Source organism: Strigops habroptila, chromosome 10 (assembly GCF_004027225.2).
Source record: "Strigops habroptila isolate Jane chromosome 10, bStrHab1.2.pri, whole genome shotgun sequence".
NCBI classification, from domain to species: Eukaryota; Metazoa; Chordata; class Aves; order Psittaciformes; family Psittacidae; genus Strigops; species Strigops habroptila.
In genome coordinates, this window is record NC_046359.1 from 1,526,464 (window position 1) to 1,544,794 (window position 18,331).

The 18,331-nt window shown below is 43.3% G+C and overlaps 1 protein-coding gene across 4 annotated transcripts in view; it reads right to left on the minus strand.

Moving 5' to 3' along the window:
* Positions 1-18,080, minus strand: part of SYNJ2 (synaptojanin 2) — a 66,817-nt gene extending 48,737 nt beyond the window's left edge. For 2 of the 4 annotated variants that reach the window (XM_030498862.1, XM_030498861.1), the window contains exons 1-3: positions 17,449-18,080; positions 10,510-10,596; positions 104-374 (exon numbers count right to left, since the gene is read on the minus strand). In XM_030498862.1, coding sequence (XP_030354722.1) covers positions 104-374; positions 10,510-10,596; positions 17,449-17,569 — 479 coding nt within the window. In that variant the 5' untranslated portion in view covers positions 17,570-18,080. Of the gene's footprint in view, positions 1-103; positions 375-10,509; positions 10,597-14,713; positions 14,855-17,448 lie in introns of those variants that run through there. The other 2 variants (XM_030498863.1, XM_030498864.1) reach the window with 2 other exon arrangements.
* Between the last annotated feature and the right edge of the window lie 251 nt (positions 18,081-18,331).

The following is an 18,331-nucleotide window of genomic DNA, read 5'->3' on the forward strand; positions in this document are numbered from 1 at the left end:
AAGTGCACCTGAAACGTGTATGTTTATTTCCCTCTGAGAATGTTTGACCAGTAAGATACAGGTAAGGACAACAGAAGACTTTGGTATAACATGCAGTACTAACCAGAAGAACGAGTTACCAGATTCATAGTGGTTATCACCCTGCTTCTGAGCCCGCACAGTCAGGTCAAAGTTTGAGCCTGCATTAGGCCAGGAGAAATAGAACATCCCAGAGTTCAACATTTTCCTCAAGGCAGTAACACGCTCCTCTTCCTTGGTTTCTTCCTGGAGAGGACAGAAATCTGTTGCAGTAATTTTGTAAACTTCAGCGTCCAGGATTTTTCCCACCGATGTACAGCCTGTCACCAGGACCAGAAAGTGCAGCCGAGCATTACCTAGAAGGTGACAGACAGTTACAAATGAGTTACAGGCGGACACAGGCTATGCCTTTGCATCAGTCCTATCACATGCAATGCTGACAGGGTTCCAGCAGAGGCCAGTATCTTTGCTTCAGAAGAAAACAAAAACAAACAACAAGCCCACAGACTTTGTTTACATGTCTGGGCTCCTTTTGACTGCAGGTAAGTAAGTGCAACTGCATAATACTCCACACTACTTCTACACGCTCGTCCTTTGCTGCATTAGACTATTTGCTCACTTTATGAAGTGCAATGAGCTTAGTGTTGGGACATTACTCAAAAACCAAATTTTGCCACCCTAGAGAACATACATTTTCATTGGATCTGATTGTAAGGGAAAGGTAAAAGACTAATCATATATGAGATAACATGTATTCTTCACTATGGATTTTCCAACTGACTTCTGAATTTTAAAGATATGAAGCATTCAGATTTCTTACTGGCTTCAGCTGAAGCTGGGTGGTCCAGCCATTCAGAAAGTTTCAGTATTACCAATTCTTGCGATTTTGCTTTTTATGTCACAAAGGAGTGTACGTGATTAGATGACACCCTCAATTATCACTAAAAAATTCCAGCTGTGAATTGGTTGTGAAGTGAAGTGTGAAGTGGGTTGGAACTAGGTCTTTAAGGTCCCTTCCAACCCAAACAATTTTATGATTCTGTAATTCAGGGCCTCAAAACTAAAAGATAAAATTTGAAGCTTGAGAAAACCTCTGTAATCAGATCTCTCATACACAGCAGGATTGCAACTGCTGCTTGTTCTCTCTGAAATGAGAATTAAGAAACAGTAGAACAATTGTTCTGAAAACACTGGTTTTGCTAGGAAAAAACTATTTGATTCACTTAAATTGGTCTCTAATGGAGACAATGTCATCCTATTCACTCCAGTTAGTAAGAAAAGGTGGAAATGAGCCAAGATTTATTGCTCTAGCATAGCAGAAACAACAGCTGACCTGCCAAGAGCAAGCTAAGTAGCTAAGGACACCCTTTGCAATACTGCTCTTCAACCTTCCACAGTGGCCCCCTGTCTGAAAATGCAGACCAACTCTTACACGCCAACTAGTTTTTATCTGAAGCAGGGGAGTCCTTACTTCCAGGTCACAGGCTGGCTACAGAAACTTGAGTTAGGGGTGGTTCTCAGCAGGGCCAGAATATTTTCGTAGGCACATGGGACTGGAATGGAAGAACAAGGTGGGAGATTGGCTCTTATTCATTCTGTTCTGCTGACTCCAGTTTTGCATAAAGGCCAGTGTAGGTGGTATTTACTAAAAAGCTCTCTTCATCACATTTCTTTCTCTAACAAGGGTATGCTGTGTTCTCCTTCTTGAGTGTTTTTAAGAAGTACGTCCTTCTGCACTTTTCTAGATGACACCATAGTGGAGGGTTAGAAATACATAAGACCTGACAGCTTATTCCTTTGCACCTGAGCGTGCATAGTTATAAAGGATTAAGAGTAGTTCATGGTGATGAACTACCACCAGTTATCACCATGGTAGCTCATACCTGACTAAATACCATCTTGCAGCCTCCAGAAGGGGTTAGGAGGAGCTGGCTGTCTCCCAGGATAGCTAATAGCTTCTGCAAAACCATGAAAACTGATCAGCTCAAAGCAAACTTCACTCATGAAACTTTGGAAGCGATGTATACGAACACTATTAATATGGCTCACTATCAGTTAGCTTCAGGGACAGAAAACCAGTAGTGACGCACTCAGAGAGCTGTCCGTCTGAGGTGCTGAGATAAAAACTACAAGCACTTTCATTGGCTCCACTGGCACTGGATCTAAACTGAACAATTCTCTAGTTTAAGAAAGCAATGAGTAGGAAAGCATGACAGAAAAGCCAATCAAATCTACAGAGTTTTGCCTCACCTAGAAAACTGCTATTCCTTAGCAGAGACTCTAGACTCTTTTTACTACCTCCTCCACTCAACTATTCATCCCCAAAATGGGAGACGCATCTACAAATGCAGGTGTCCACCACCTCCACTCCCCCAAATCCCTAGTTAATAGGCTCAGAAATAGTAATCACAGCCAACAAGCTACTACTTGTTGGAGTAGCATCAAGAAAAGCATCAGGAGACTGATGGCTTTCTGAAGCTGTAACACTCTATCGTGCCATTGTGCAGTTAATCCTACATGAAAGAGTTGAGGTTGTTCTGCCTGGAGAAGAGATGGCTCTGAGAGACCTAATTGCAACCTTTCAATATATAAACAGGGCTTACAAGAAAGATGGAGAGATTTTTTACCAAGGCCTGTAATGACAAGACAAGGCACAATGGTTTTAAACTGAAAGAGGGTAAGTTTAGATTGAGACACTGGAACAGGTTGCCCAGAGAAGTTGTGGATGCCCCTGGAAGTGTTCAAGGCCAGGTTGGATGGGACTTTGAGAAACGTGATCTAGTGAAAGTTGTCCCTGCCCATGCCAGGGAGGTTGGGCTAGATGATCGTTAAGGTCCCTGCCAACCCAAACCATTCTATGATTCTATGGACACAGAATAAATCTCTTTACAGTACTCCAAATCATGCAGCAACTTTCATGCACTTTTCAAGATGCCTTTTACAGAGGCAGGCCGGCAAAGGAGTTCACACTTACAGCCCAGAAAGTTCAAGAAAAAGGAAGAAAAGAGACAAACAGATTTACGCTACAATAAAGCTAGTCTGCTTTGCTGCTTTGTCCTCCTAGACTGCTCTGTGAGCTGAGGTGGTCTTCAGATCAACTCTAAAATCTGATTTGCTTAAATCCCTCAGGACATGTTACAAAAGAGCCAGAATGCAGAAACCCTACACCACCACAGCCCTGGCTTAGCAAGTCTCTTTGTGCCTTGGAAAAAAGCCCCAAGCCCTGTCCCCGATATCACATTCATCCCGGGTAGTATTTGGACAGTGTTCCTGGGAATCAGCTCTGGGCTATCACTGCACTGCCTGTGGGAGGAAGATCCCTGGCTGATGTACATGCCGCTCTTGGCACAGGGAGCAAGCTAATCACAGTATCCTATCAACAGGGCTCACGCCTGTGCCCTGCCCCATTTTTACTCACAGCACAGATGACCCACAGGATCCTGAGCAGAGCTAAGGCTCCTGTCAGCCTTTCACCCTTTTAGAACCTCATACAGCAAAATTAATGCTACCCAAATACTACTCTGCTATTCATCCTTTAATCATGTCTCCATTAAGGTCTAAGAAGTCACTCACCACTAAGCTGTACAGCTATACACAGTGAAAAAAGGCTTTCCCCATCTTCCCATTTTTTCTATCAACATCAGTTTATGTCTGGGAATTTCTTCTTTCAATCCCAAACATTTTTTGTCACACTGTTTCCCCTCAACCCAAGCTGACAATGTTTTTAAATATATTGATAACTACACTGGACAAGTTTGTGATGAAAATTATAACTGTGCTACCTCCACTCATGCTTTCCCCTAGGCATTTTGTCAGATTTAAAATGCTATTCCAAGGAATAAACCAAAAGCATTACATATCCAAAGAGAATCTAATATGGCATAAGCCTATTACCAGCCACAGGAAAAATGCTTCTGCTTGTTTGCCAGTCACTGAAAGCCTGATTATCATTATGGATATATTAAAGCAAAAAATCAGTCCATTTACTTCTAAATTTAAACTTTAAAAAGTCAATGTGGTTTCTTTTCTGTTATGTAAATGTCTACAAGCCATAATCTTTCCTGTTGAAAATAGATTCTTAACATGAAAACAGCTGTATCAACCACAACCCTACCTAAATGCATTTAAATTTAAGGGTAGCAATTGCTTAAATTGCCTCAATCAGGATGGATGCTGCTACTAGAGCAAGCAGTTTTCATAAAAAGCAAAATTAAAATCAACTTTCTCCATTTCTAAAAATTGCAGACACTGTGTTATTTGGTAATTGTTCATTCAACGCAAGGAAAATAACATTTTTAGCTGACAAGAATTTACTGAAAAATTCTTTTAGTTCCTAAACAATAATTTCTTATTAGCAAGTAAATCTCACAAAAGAATGCAAGAAGTTGCCTTCCTGGTTTACTACACCCACCCCCCCCAAGAAGAAAGACAGAAAGAAAGAAAGAAAGAAAGAAAGACAGAAAGAAAGACAGAAAGACAGAAAGAAAGAAAGAAAGACAGAAAGAAAGAAAGAAAGAAAGACAGAAAGAAAGAAAGAAAGAAAGAAAGAAAGAAAGAAAGAACGAACAAAAAAACCCAAAACAAACAAACAAACAAAGCAAAGCAAACAAAATAAACCACAACAACAAAATCCTGCTATCAACACCACATATAACTTCCTATGGTAGGTAGATTGTGAGGCCATGGCACAGGAAGGAAATGATTTTTTAAATTAAATTGGTTTTGATGAGCAAACTGAAAATATCACAGCTTTAATCATAGAATCAACTATGCTGGAAAAGACAGCCAGACATTCCTTGAAGCTAGATGGTATTTCCCCTTGAAACAATCCAGACTACTCCATTAATCCCTGCAGCCTTTTCAAAACTGCAGCTCACTACGATTTCAAATTCTGTAATTATCCTAAAAACACTGCTGCTTTTAAGCTTCCAGTGAAACTCTTTTTATGCAAGTAGCACTTGAAGTACCAGACTAACACCAGTCACAACAACAATGACTCAGATAGTCCAGTCAAATCCACCTGGCAGCATTATCAGAGCCATATTATGGGGCTACAACCTTTGAGAGGAGCTAAACAATGTTCAAAGTATTTATGTTTCTTTTGTCCATAACATCGACAGCAACATGGAAAAAAAAATACTAAAGCCATGAAATGAGCAGTCACCCTGTAAGTGTAAGCTCAAATAAGTCAAGAAGCTGAGTTTTAAAATGCTGGCAGTGCATCCTCAAGAGGAAAGGGAGAATTAACACTACATCGATTCCCTATAGCCAGTGGCCCTGCCAGTACTACCACTGCAGCGAGCCTACCGAGGCTCCCTGCTTTCCCAAGCTCCCTGAATGTCTAGAGTAGGAGACAGGCCAAACTCCAGCCTTTCTTCTTGAAACAGGAGCCCAACAGTTCCTATCAAAATGGTAACTAATAGAAGTACACTGGGTGGAAAAACTATGGTAATTTTGCCTTGATTTCATGTCCAGAACAGCAGCAGAAAGCATGTTATATTCAGCTGACAGCTGCAAAGCACATGATAAATGGGGCCAGCACTAAGGCAAATAAAAAGCAACCCAAAAAAATAGAAAACCCTTTCCTGTGAAGTGATGAAGGCTCCAGGTCTGGCGCTTGAAACTTCAGTTTGTACCAACCACATCAGCTGCAAGCTTTTATCAGGCCCCTCCACCTTGGAAAACAAAACTCTTTTTTTTCCCCTCAACTTTTACAAGTAGTTTAATGTACAACTCTGCTTCATATTAGCCTTTCTACAATTTATACATGATGTAATTTAGGATTTAGGAACATAAGAACTGCAATTGAAGGTCACAACTGTAGAAATGGCCCTCATTTCCTCAGGATGCAATCTGCAATGTTTTAAAGCAATCTCTGAAATAATTTTAGAGAAAGAGGTCAAGTGTTCCTCACCGGCCACTTTCCACAGCAACACATCTATGAAAAAGCAAGACCCACCTACAGTACTAAAGGGAAAAAACAATATTTCAAAGCTTATGAACCAAATTGTGCTCTCAGGTAGGTGGATGTAAACATTCATGCATTGTGACCAAGACCATTAATTTGCCCTGTTACAGCTATAAATCACCACAATCGACTGTAAAGAACACTTTCGAAGAAATGTAAGAATTGTTTTGCTCACAGCAGTATGTGCTGAATGCCCTTTCACCAGGTTGCACAAGAGAAGCAGAGGATGGAGAATACCTGGCATAGGAACAAGACAAAAATAACTTGCATCTACTTTTTCAAAAGCTCTTGTGAACCAACTGCCTTAATCCATGTTGAACAGGAAATGCAGTTCTGGTACGTCACACCCTACAATAATAAGATGCAGCTTCCGTATTTAACCTGCCTACATGACTCAAGGCAATTGTTCCCACTGCAGTTTATGGGATGGAGGCAACATTCAATTCTTATTTTGTCCTTCTTAACTGTAAGTATTCCACTGAAGACTGCCTTTTCCTTTTTAAAATTAATTCACTCCAGTTTTTGCTCTTTCTCCATTGTAATGCAGTCATGCCATTGCCTTGTGTTCCCTCAGCCTGCTCCATTACCATTCCACACATACCTCCACTTCACTTTATAGTCCTCCGAAAAACAATTTGCAAGGTATCTTTGCCTCGTCTGCCTTCAAAATTAGCAACAGAATACAGCAGAGGAACAGATTCTAACCATCTAGCTGAAAATGTCTGAGGAAATCTATAGCAGAATTATGAAAAGAACAAGATTTTCCAAACTACAGTTTCAGTCTCAAAGGTACTCCTTCTCCCTCTTCTAAATACAATTACATCATTAGGAAATGTTCAAAAGCAATAGAAAACAGGTACTTAGTCATCCTTTTTGCCTTTGAAACTTCTTCCTTTCAACTACACATTATATATGTGCAAGAGCAAGAGTATATACACAGCCAAATGAATTCAGAATGACTCCTCAAATACAGGAGCTGTATTAAACTAAACAACCTATGTGCTAATGGTGTCAAAATACTGCCTTATATATGCACCCCTTCCTGACATCAGTGTCTAAACTGAACCCTGCAAAGCCAGCTCATTTAACACTTTGCTTAAGATGTGTTTGCCACTGCTAGATCTTCTTTGGCAGCAAAATCTTGGCTGAGATACAACTCAGAAACACTGTACAATTCATTCTGCTGCCATCCATCTCACAAAAGAAAGCAGAAGAACTTAGTGAGTCATGTTAACAGACGTAAGTACATAGAAATGAATGTTATTACTGGTAGGAAACATTAACTTTGTGAGTCAGTTTCACATATTTCATCTACTTTATTGTGAAAAGCACGATCTACTTTGGCAGGAATACAATGTGATTTATTTGGATTCCTAAGTAGTGATATTTACAGATTAATTAAAGTGCTCAGAGACATCTTTAATGTCTCGGAAAAAAAGTCTCCCCTTCTGCTGAACAAATATACTCTTAATATTCCAGTGGAATGTACTTTTACAAATATTTTCAGTTAATTTAGTAGGTATGGTCTGCAGGCTTCCAGTAGCAAGAAAAGAAATACTGATACTCCTGAACAAAGTTGATGTGATCACTGCTGCTCAGTGAAGAGCTGGCCAATTCTGCCCTTGTTTGCAGCTACTAAAACACATTATGAAAAACAAAGGTACATTGCATTCCTGTGTGGGTTGATCCTGGCTGGATGCCAAGTGCCCATCAAAGCTGCTCTAGCACTCCCTTCCTCAACTGGACAGCGGAGAGCAATGAGAGGCTCAGGGGTTAAGGACAGGGAAAGATCATTCACCTATTACCATCATGGACAAAACAGACTCGACTTAGGGAAATCAGTTTTATTTACTACCAGAGTAGGATAGTGAGAAATGAAATGAAACCTTAGAATGCCTTCCCCTCTCACCTCTAGTCTTCCTGGGCTAAACTTTACTCCTGATTTTCCCTACCTCCTACCCCACAGCAGCACAGGGGATGGGGAATGCTGGTTGTGGTCAGTCTATCACAGGTTGTCTCTGCTGCTCCTTCCTCCTCACAGAGAGGACTCCTCACACTCTTCACCTGCTCCAGCATGGGATACCTCCCGCAGCAGACAGTCCTCCATGAAATTCCAAAGTGAGTCCTTCCCACAGGCTGCAGTTCTTCTCAAACTTCCCCAGCGTGGGCCCCTTCCACAGGGTGCAGTTGTTCAGGAACAGACTGCTCCAGTGTGGGTGCCTTCCATGGGTGCAGTCCTTCAGGAATAGACTGCTCCACGTGGGTCCCTTCCATGGGGTTCAGTCCTTCAGGAACAGGCTCCTCCAGCATGGGTCCTCCGCAGGGTCACCAGTCCTGCAGCGTGGGCTCCTCTCTCCGTGGGGCCACAGGTTCTGCCAGGAGCCTGCTCCAGTGCAGGCTTCCCACAGGGTCACAACCCCCTTCCGGCATCCCCTTGCTCTGGTGTGGGATTCACCTGCAGGCTGTGGAGGACATCTGCTCCACCATCGACCTCCATGGGCTGCAGAGGGACAGCCTTCCTCACCATGCTCTGCACCACAGGCTGCAGGGGAATCTCTGTGCTGGCACCTGAAGCACCTCCTCCCCTTCTTCTGAACTGAGCTTGGTGTCTGCAGAGCTATTGCTCTCACATAGTCTCACTCCTCTCTCCAGTTGCAGTTGTGCAGGGGTTTTTCCTTTCTTAAACATGTTATCCCAGAGGTGCTACCACCACCACTAATGGGTTTGGCCTTGGCCAGCAGCAGGTCCATCCTGGAGCTGCTGGCATTGGCTCTATTGGACACAGAAGAAGCTTCTAGCAGCTCCTCACAGAAACCACCTCTGTAGCCCCCACTGCTACCTAAACCTTGTCACGCAAACCCAATACGATTCCTCTCTAGTGTTAATCTTTTATGCAAGCAACAGCTAAACGGATGGAACTTAGCTATGTGTTCAGCATCACAAAATATTTGCTTACCTTTGCTTACCATTATAGCATGACCCTCCTGACTTTCCAATCACAGTTAGAAGTTTGCCTTCAGTTAACTTTTTCATCCAATTACCAACAAAATTTTTAACAATCCCTTTGAAAGGAAGTCCTGTACCAGGACTTGTAATTTATATCTAGAACAAGACAGAGGTGCAGTGACAGAACACCGAGAGGGAAAACCTCACACTTTAAGGGCATTGAAGTTCAGCAGCTGTTGTTCAAGAAGTAATAAGGACATGGGATACACAGAAATAAAAGGATAAAAGAAGAAATGAAAAAGGCTGAGAAAATTTCACATCCCACTTAAAATCATTGAACTTTGAATAGGAAGACCAAAACTGGATATATTTAGTTCCCATCACACACAAGAAGCTACCCTCACCTGTAGCTTGAAGAGCTTGGATTCAATAGTTACACTATCATGTAATATTTATTATTACAACAGGATTCATTAGACTCCTATGAAGAAAAACAGATCCAAGTTCCAAGAAAAACTACTTACAAGCCCTCTGTTTTTAATTACATTAACAAACTGATATTAATCTCCATAGAAATGCTTAATTAATTCCACAAGAAACAAAACAAATAAAAAGCCCACATTCATTTTAAATGACTAGATGAGCCTACAGTTTTAATTTATGACACAGAAATCTCTCTTGATTGCAGTCACCTCTTCAGATCTATCTCAAGTCATATTACTCAAACCACAAAATGGTAAGTAGGCTATAAAAAGCGACACTTACATCTACTGGCCTAAATACACGAGTGCTTACACCACCACTGCCTTTGGCAGATTCTTTGACCAAGCAGCAAGTTATATGAAAAACAGTCTTGTCATTCCTCCAAGTCAAAATTAAGGTTTACTGTAAGAAGACCCTGGGAACAAGGCATATAGTGCATATAGTTTCAATGCATCTTCTTCAACAGTGAAGTCTGCTGTATAAGGTACCTTCAAATCAACGCCTTCAGCTCTCTTCCTAAAGCATGCTATTTCCATTAACATTCCTGTTGTCAGTGTAATAGCAAGCCCTTTGGTAAATCAAAATTCCCAAATAGTACAGAAATTTACAGCAATGACAACAAATATTCCTTACTCTTACTAGCTGAAGTTAAAGGCCTGCTTCTGCAGATCCCTATCCATGTGAATTATTCAATTAAAGGCAATTGGGCGTTATACCAAGGACTGGCAATCTGTAATACCACAGTATCAGATTACCTTGATTAATCAGTGTTTAAACATAACCCTTCAAAAAAAAAAAGTAAGAAATCACAGCTTGCCTTGGACAAATGTGGTAGGGTAAAATATGGCAATTATCTTTAGGCAGCTAAGAATGTTGGACAAAACAAAAGTGAGAAAAAATCCCAAACTCTTAGACTATCTCTTATTGATACACTTTTGGCACAGTACAGGAAAAGAAATGGATCTTTTCCAGACTGTACCTAACACGGTGCAATTAGCTTTCACAAGTTAAGGAACTGGACAACTTTAGCCACTTGTTCTTGTTTAGCATTGTCTGGGCATTTTATAATCTCAGTCATACGGATGGTCACTTACCACATTTAAGCTGAAGCTCTCCTAAGCAGCCATAAGCATCCATGAGTTTTTCATACTGTCCTTTAATTGCATCCTTTTCTTCTGGAGCTGAGAAACAAAATGAAAGGCAGCAAACCTTAGTTTTCCAGTCTATAAAAGTTTCAGATTGCTATTGCCTACGCTAATGCTTTCCAGTTGATTTCACTCAGTAAACGCATTACAAAGGCAGGGTTAAAATGCTGTAGGAGCACAACAAGTAAAAAGTGATGGGACAGAAAGGCATAGGCTCTCCACACACCACCCTAGAAGAAAGAAGGGCACTCACTACCTTTCCAAACAACGTGATTATTAGTAATGTTCTTATTCTATGGTACAGATGTCACATCAGTTTCAGAATACATAAAGGAATATAAAAGCACATGTAAACTTTACAGCAATCTAAAATAAGAACAAAAATAATAATTTATCTGGTCATAAACTAAAATACAATGTATCTTTCCTTGATGTGCAAGAAGAGCTGGTTTCTGCTTCCAGATTCTAACAGTCTAATTTCAGATAGAACTGCAATTCTTTATGCAAGAAAAATAATCTGATGTAGGCACATCAGATGTTGATTTCAAGAGGAATTAAACATGTTTCAGTGAAGTAAGAATTAGCTGATTAAAAATAAGTAAGTAAATGGTCAGATGCTGATGCTAGATTTGTGTATTTCTGAAACAACTGACTTCAATGGGCACAAACTGAACATTTAGATACGAAGCCAGAACATGGCCCAGACTTGTCACTGGCTACTTTAAAGTAAAACCAAAGTACTTCCTGAATGAGTAAGTCTGTGTTTTGTATATATTTCCCAACAAGGAAGGAGGTTAACCTCATGAATGAGGAAAACAGCCTGTATCCTCAAATATCCTTTTACTTCTTGAACCACAGATAAACAGCAACATGGTACTTTTAGAGGTTAGCTAATACTTTAAAGTCTTATGCTCCTAATAAACTTCAGCAGTTAAAAAAAAATCTGAACTCTCTGGCACTAACTGCCTGCAATAAATGACAGAATAGAAAAGAAACAGACGTCTCTTTATAAACCTCAAGAGGCAAGTAGCTCAGTGAGAAGCATGCAAAACAAACAAATATCCTGTATATCGTTGACATTTTGAAGTGAAAGGAAGGACAATTCCACTTGCAAAATTCCTTAGCAGAGGCAATCCCCAAAGGAAATCAAAACACATTTGTCTCAGTTCTTGCACCCATGACAAATAAGGAAGACTTGTTAATTTTTTTCTTATTTTTATTTTTGCTATCAGACTTTCACAACTTATCTATTCTGCTTTCTTAGAAACACTGAGTCAATCAGGAAAAACTAGCAAAATGTTGATGCCACACACGCCAGAGAAACAAAACATAAGCAACAGAACAATTGTTACTCTGGACAGTAATGATCTAAATATACAGTAACAGTACCACTTAAGAGCTCAGACTCTGCAAGCTCAATTCTCTGGCACTTAAAAGAAAACTTCAGCAAAACCAGTTTTCTGGTGGCTTCTGCACATGACACTGGCACGTATGGAAGGCACCAAAGTTTCCCAGGTCAAGCCAGTGGCATCACATGCACGTCAGCTCCAGGCATGGGACTTTGCCAAATGCACAGACAAATAGCTGTGTTTTGTCAGTACTGCTACAGAAATATGCCATCATCCTGGGCAAGCCATTTGACAGAACATTTGCCTGCACAATAGCATCGGTACCAACAGAGCTGCCTACAAGGAGGTGCAGGCTCTGAACACAAAGCTCCAGAAGGACTCTCGGCTGCATTGCCACTCTTTTTGGCTGGCTAACAACTTGCCAGTAACTTCTACCATATGTCAGATTCTGTTATTTATTCTAGGGTTCATTTTGCTCCCTGAAGCAATTTGGACTCAGAAACCAAAAAAGAGACAGTGATCTTTTCTTAACACCTCCGTGCACTCTCTAAAGACTCAGCACGCTTAAGACCTCACCTGCGGATAGTTTGAGAGGGAAGGAACATGCCTGTGGGTCACACAAATGAAGAGGCCAGAATATTTTAGTGCATACAGACCACATTTTTATGGGGAAAAAGAATATCTCTTTGTTACAGATACTGGTGGAATATGAAGTCTCCTGTCCCATTATACTCCTTGATGTTGCACAAACTCCTAAGATGCACGGTGACCATCATCATTTGGCATGGGCCAGGGCAGGGGCCTCAGGCACCAGAGGTCAGGCAGCAGCTCCCATGTGCTGCACCCCTCCATAAGGGCCCTTCTGACTTGGGGCATGACTCCTCTGTGCTGCAGAGCCTCTAGCCACCATGGCCCTGTCTCGCTCCGCGTGCTGGAGATGTGCAAGTGAGGATACAGGCATCATCCCTGCAGCACTGGGAGGTCTTTGCTGGATTCTGACACATCCCAGCCAACTTTTTTTATCTTTTTTGGAGTGGGTGAGGGAGAAGGAGGAGGAAACCAGTATAAAAAACAATACATAGAAAGGGTGACAAGAGTGTTTTAAGAGGATATGATTGCAGAGGGCTTGAGCCAAGTTCATAGAATCATAGATGGTTAGGGTTGGAAAGGACCTTGAGATCATCTAGTTCCAACCCCCCTGCCATGGGCAGGGTTGCCTCACACTAGCCCATGTCACCCAATGCTCTGTCCAAGAAATATTTATAAATCTTAAAAAGGTCTTAATGAAATCTCAAATAACTGCCATCAAAATCTGGTCTGAAACATCTCCTAGAGTATTCACAAACAGTGCCAGGACACTGACTGGACAGAAAATAAAACTAACTGATGTGCTACTATCTTTGCTGGATGAAGAGAGTTCGAAGGAAAAATTACTATAAAACTCTAAACACTTTGCATTTTTAATTGGTAACATGAAAATTATTTCTGTGTTTCTCTGTCGAATGTTCCAAAGTCAGGGGTTTTATTCTGCAACACCTTTCATAAAAACGAGGCAAGGTAATGAGAGTGGTCTGCTTGAAAACTTCTGATGAGGACTGGATGTTTAACTATACTCTGCTCACATGTAAAATCCTTACTTTTTCAAGCTAGACAGCTTGAGATTCATCCATCCATCCATCCATACATATATAGCTAAGGAACCATATTGCTACAGAAGTTGATGAAACACACGAAAAAGTTTTCTTCTTAGAGAACAAGTCCAGTTTGCAAATGCACAGTGCATTTGTTTACTACTTAAAAATAACTATAGGTAACTAAACAGCACACATAGTAATTACCAAATTCCACTAAAGCTTCCCATTAATATTTTTTAGTAAACTTTCCTTCCACTAAGCATGTAATTGAGTATCCACCTTTCTGCAATAATTACAACTGTGTTGTGTTCGTAACAACTTTACCGACCTGCACTGTCTGCACTCCTCAAGTACCTGATATCAACTATGTAAAAGCTCCTGATGTAAATTATATATCAGGCTGGCATGTTAGCTCGAAACTGTAACCCTTGCAAAACAAGAGGCACACAACCATTCAATGAAACTAAGCTTCGATAAACTCAACTAAAAGTGACATTTTTCCATGCATAAAATATTTCAGAGCCAAACACCACCACCATGGATATACATACAACTACATATACCACATGGCCTATCCAAGTACAACTTCCTGCTTGTGAAAGCTGCAAATTCAATTTAACAGCTAGCAGGAAAAGCCAGACATACCGGCCAGCTGTACACAGTTTCCTTTACTCAGCCCTTCCTCAAGGCTGATGCCCCAGACTTCAGCAGGAACCAGCACGGCTCTCAAACAAAGGGTGCCCAGAAAGGTCAACGACTGGAGTAAGAGGGCAGAAAGGTACCTTAGTTCCAACAGACAGACACAGCAGTACCTACAACTTAAACATAAAACTGAAGAAAGAGCTCTTGAAGAAAAGAGTCTGTGACCAAATTACAGATTCTAGCTCTCCCCTTGGATTCCTAAGCCTGATTCTGGAAATAGACACCTGCTTAGCTGCAGGTAGTGATAAAAATGCATATTTCCATACCACGCACATATTCAGCCACCTAAACACAAAACTAAAGCTAATTGTAAACAGTGAATGTACCTACAGCACAGAAACCACATTCTGTACAAAAAAAAAAGAAGATAACACAGGTAAATAATTGCCACTTCCTGGTTTTGCATCCCTCCCCCTGCAAGGCCATAACCCGATTTCACTCAGCGGCATCAGAGAACCGCACACATACCTGCAAGTGAAGCTGCAGAGGAGGCACGGAGCTGCTCTGCAGAGTGTACAAACACCTCATCTCTATTAAGTTTGTCTCTAGTAAAGGTTTAATTCCCAGATCTGTGGGTGAAACTCTGAAGGAAAACTTCAGGCATATTTCCAAAAACATGCACCTAGGATCCACCATCAGAGGTGTTGTAACATCCTGTAGTAAAAGCAATTGCAGAAGCAAAGTGCTCACAAACAAAAAAAAAAAGAAAGAAAAATAAAATTACGTGTGCCTTTAGCTCTGCCCTTGGAAAACATATTCTCATGCTGAATTTCAATAGCAGAGCACTCCTGTGGACAACATTTCACTAAGATTACTAAGATTACTTCCTATAATGAAGCTAAATAACTGTATTTTCAGCACTGTAGCCTTAGATTATGTCAGTGACTGCCTTGACAGCAGTTCAGAAGTGGTTTTTTAGATCTCTTTTTTGTAACGCCACCACTTGATGATTCCCACTCCCTGACGCCACTTGAAGAGGTTAAATTCAACATTTAAACTTCTTGTAGTACAGAAGTATTATAGAAGCACTTGAACTTTCAAAAAAGTGTGGCTGTCATGCCTGTTCAAGGGCAGAGACACTTAGTAATTACGGAAAAAGAATAATGAACAACGACTAAAATTTGTTCTCGGGCCTTCATTGTCCATCCATGATTATTTCTCTCTATAGTTCTCTTGACATGAGACTCCTGTTGCAAAACCACATAAACTGTTTGACAACTTAAGTGCTCCAGGTTTATGGATCTGCTTTTATTTAGCGTGGAAGTTTGCATAAGGCACAGTTGCAAAATTCCTCCTTACCACAGGTATGCAATTTTTAAAAAGACTTTATTTTAGAAACGGAAAATTAGACAGAGAAGCCAAAATTAACACAATCCTAGGGCTAGTACCTCTGAAACCACACATATAAAAAATTTATGTTAGCCTCCCACTGGAGTGCTCTATGGTTAGTAACAACCTAAAGGCCAGTCAAACAAAAGAGAATTCCTGTTGTTTCTATTCCCACCCTGGCTGCAGAGCTTGCTCTTCACAATTACTGTAAATTTACCATCACAATTCCTACTGCTGGTTTTCCCTCCTTTTCTGGTCCTTTGCTGCATCAACAGAAGAAATAAACAGGCTCAACTGGACAAACTAGGTTTTCCTACAATACAGCAAGTAACCCAGGCAAGAAAAGAAAAACCAAATTAAATAAAAGACAAAGTTATTAACATGGAGTGGGCTGGATGTCAACGCATGCATGATTATTATAGTTATCTCTAGTGGTGACACCGGACTTTCAAATGGTAACACTGGACTTTCAAAGGTCATGACAAACAGGCTTTTACACTAGCCACCATACAGATCACTAGTTCAAAATTCTTGTACATTTTAAGAAAGACTGCATAAATTCTCTCATTTGATCTTTATCATGGCAGGTCAAAATGTTTACACTATCAGAACTATTCTCATGAAAATCAGCTGCTGCCTGATGACCTTTTCGGCTTTCTTAATTCAAAAATTCCCAATACCTGAATGTCTCGCCACCATATAGCATAGAAGACTCAGCTCACTGGACCTGGATCTGGAGATGACATTGTACAAACCATAACATACATAAACCGTGAACTCTGCAGTAAGAACTTTTAGTCTCCCCTTTCCTTTGAGCTGCTTGAATATGGACTCCTACAACACTGATTGGTGGCATGATTGCAGGAACAGGTAAGTATTACATGCAAAACAATTTAACAACACAGCACAAGCACAACATGTTCCCTGCACTACTTTCTGCACCTTACATTCTGTTGCCTCATTTTCCTGTGTCTGCCTCAACAGTAGCAGTACATTAACTCATGGGTGGCAAGTATCAGAACACAAGATGAGACAACCCTTGGCACATTTACAGCTTCCATTGCCTCAGGTAGGACTCAAGCTCCTCCAATAAGGGCCAGACACTCAGGTAACCACACACAGCGCAAACCACATGGGCAGGCATGGCGCCACAGCAAGATGCCAGGTTTTCTTACGCGGCATGAACCTCAAGCCAAAACAATCTCAGCTGTGAAATGGATGTCTACACTGGTGGTTAGCACCCTATGTAGCTGAATAGAAATTTCTTCGAGAGGCGCTGGGCCCCGTCCCTTTAGCTGGACCCCCTCTGCAGTCAGTAAGACTCATACAAGGCTAGAGTACAAGTCTCGCACGGGAAAGATGTCCTGTGCCAAGACCCCACAGCCATGAGGCAGGTGGGTGGCCTCTCTTTTTTGTGCTACCTGGCTGCTGCTGAGGAGGCTAAAGGCATCCGGAACAGAGAAGCCGGTCAGACACCGATCAGGCCTGGGCGTTGCACAGGGAGGAGATGCTGGCCAACCCTCCATGCGTAGCATGAGGTGACGGGGGTCACCCCAAAACAGCAGCGAGCAGGCAGGCCTGGAGTGCCATGCTGGAGGCCGGGGTTTAGTGCAAGGCGAGTTCCCTACGGTCCGTGTCCCACTGGGCCCAGGTCTGAGCTCCCCCCTTCCTCTCTACACGCCTCACGGGAGAAAGTGTCCCAAGCCTCCTCGGCGCCGGCTGCCGACAGCACCCCGCCACCCCTCCGCAGGCACCGCAGAGGCACCGCACCAGCCGCGTACCCACCGCCACCAGCCGACTACCCACGGCCCGGCCTCCCCGCCACGCACCGCGCGGGAAGCGAAGCCCGGCCCGGCCCGGCCCGGGGCACTTACTGAGCGCCGCCACGGTGCCGGCCTCCAGCAACAGGCAGTCCTGGCGGGTGCGCGACTCCAGCAGCGCGCTCGGCCCCTGCTCCTGCTTCCAGAGCAGTCGCAGCCCTTTGCTCAGAGCCATGGGAGCCGCCGGTCGCAGGGAAGAAAGAGCAGGGGGTGCCGGCGGAGGGGAGATGCGACCCCTAATGCGGGTGCGAAGGAGCCTCCGTCTCCTCAAGCGCTCGGAGCGCGGCGCTCGGGGGCCGCCAGCGGCCCCGCGCCCCCACGGGAGCTCCTCCGAGCGCGGGGTCCCCGGTCCCGGCAGCCCGCTTGGACCCGGCGGCGAGGACGCCCAGGGAGGCGGGCAGGGCGGATGGCCGTGCCCCCTTCGCGGGAGCCGGCCACCTCAGCAGGCTCCAAGTGCCTGTGAGGGGGCGCTCAGCTGGGACGGGAGCGGGGGGGTCACGGCTGCCGTTGTATCCGCCGTCCCCTGTGGGCCGGCGGCTGCTGCCTCCTCCCCAGGGAGCCCCCGGCTGCGGCCAGCGGCGCGGGGCGGACACGACCTTCCCCTCTGCTCCCCGCCTTTCTCTTCCCACCCACTCTCCCCGTAAACTTCCCAGAGTTAACTTTGTCCCTCTCGCTCCCCGGCTACGGCTCCTCCTCCTCCGGGACAGGTACGAGCCGCCGGCGGGGCGCCACCACCCGCCCTGCCCGCGGGGGAGGAGAGGGGAGGGGAAGAGCGGCCGCTCGGCGGGGCGCTGTGAGGACGGGCGTCTCCGCACCCTGTGCGGGCCGCGGCGGCTGAGGTGAAGCCCGCCGCCGAGCCCCGGGCAGAGCGGCGAGACGGGTCAGGGAGCAGTGAAACGGCTTGAGCTGCCGAAATGGCTTTCTGCGGCCGCGTGTC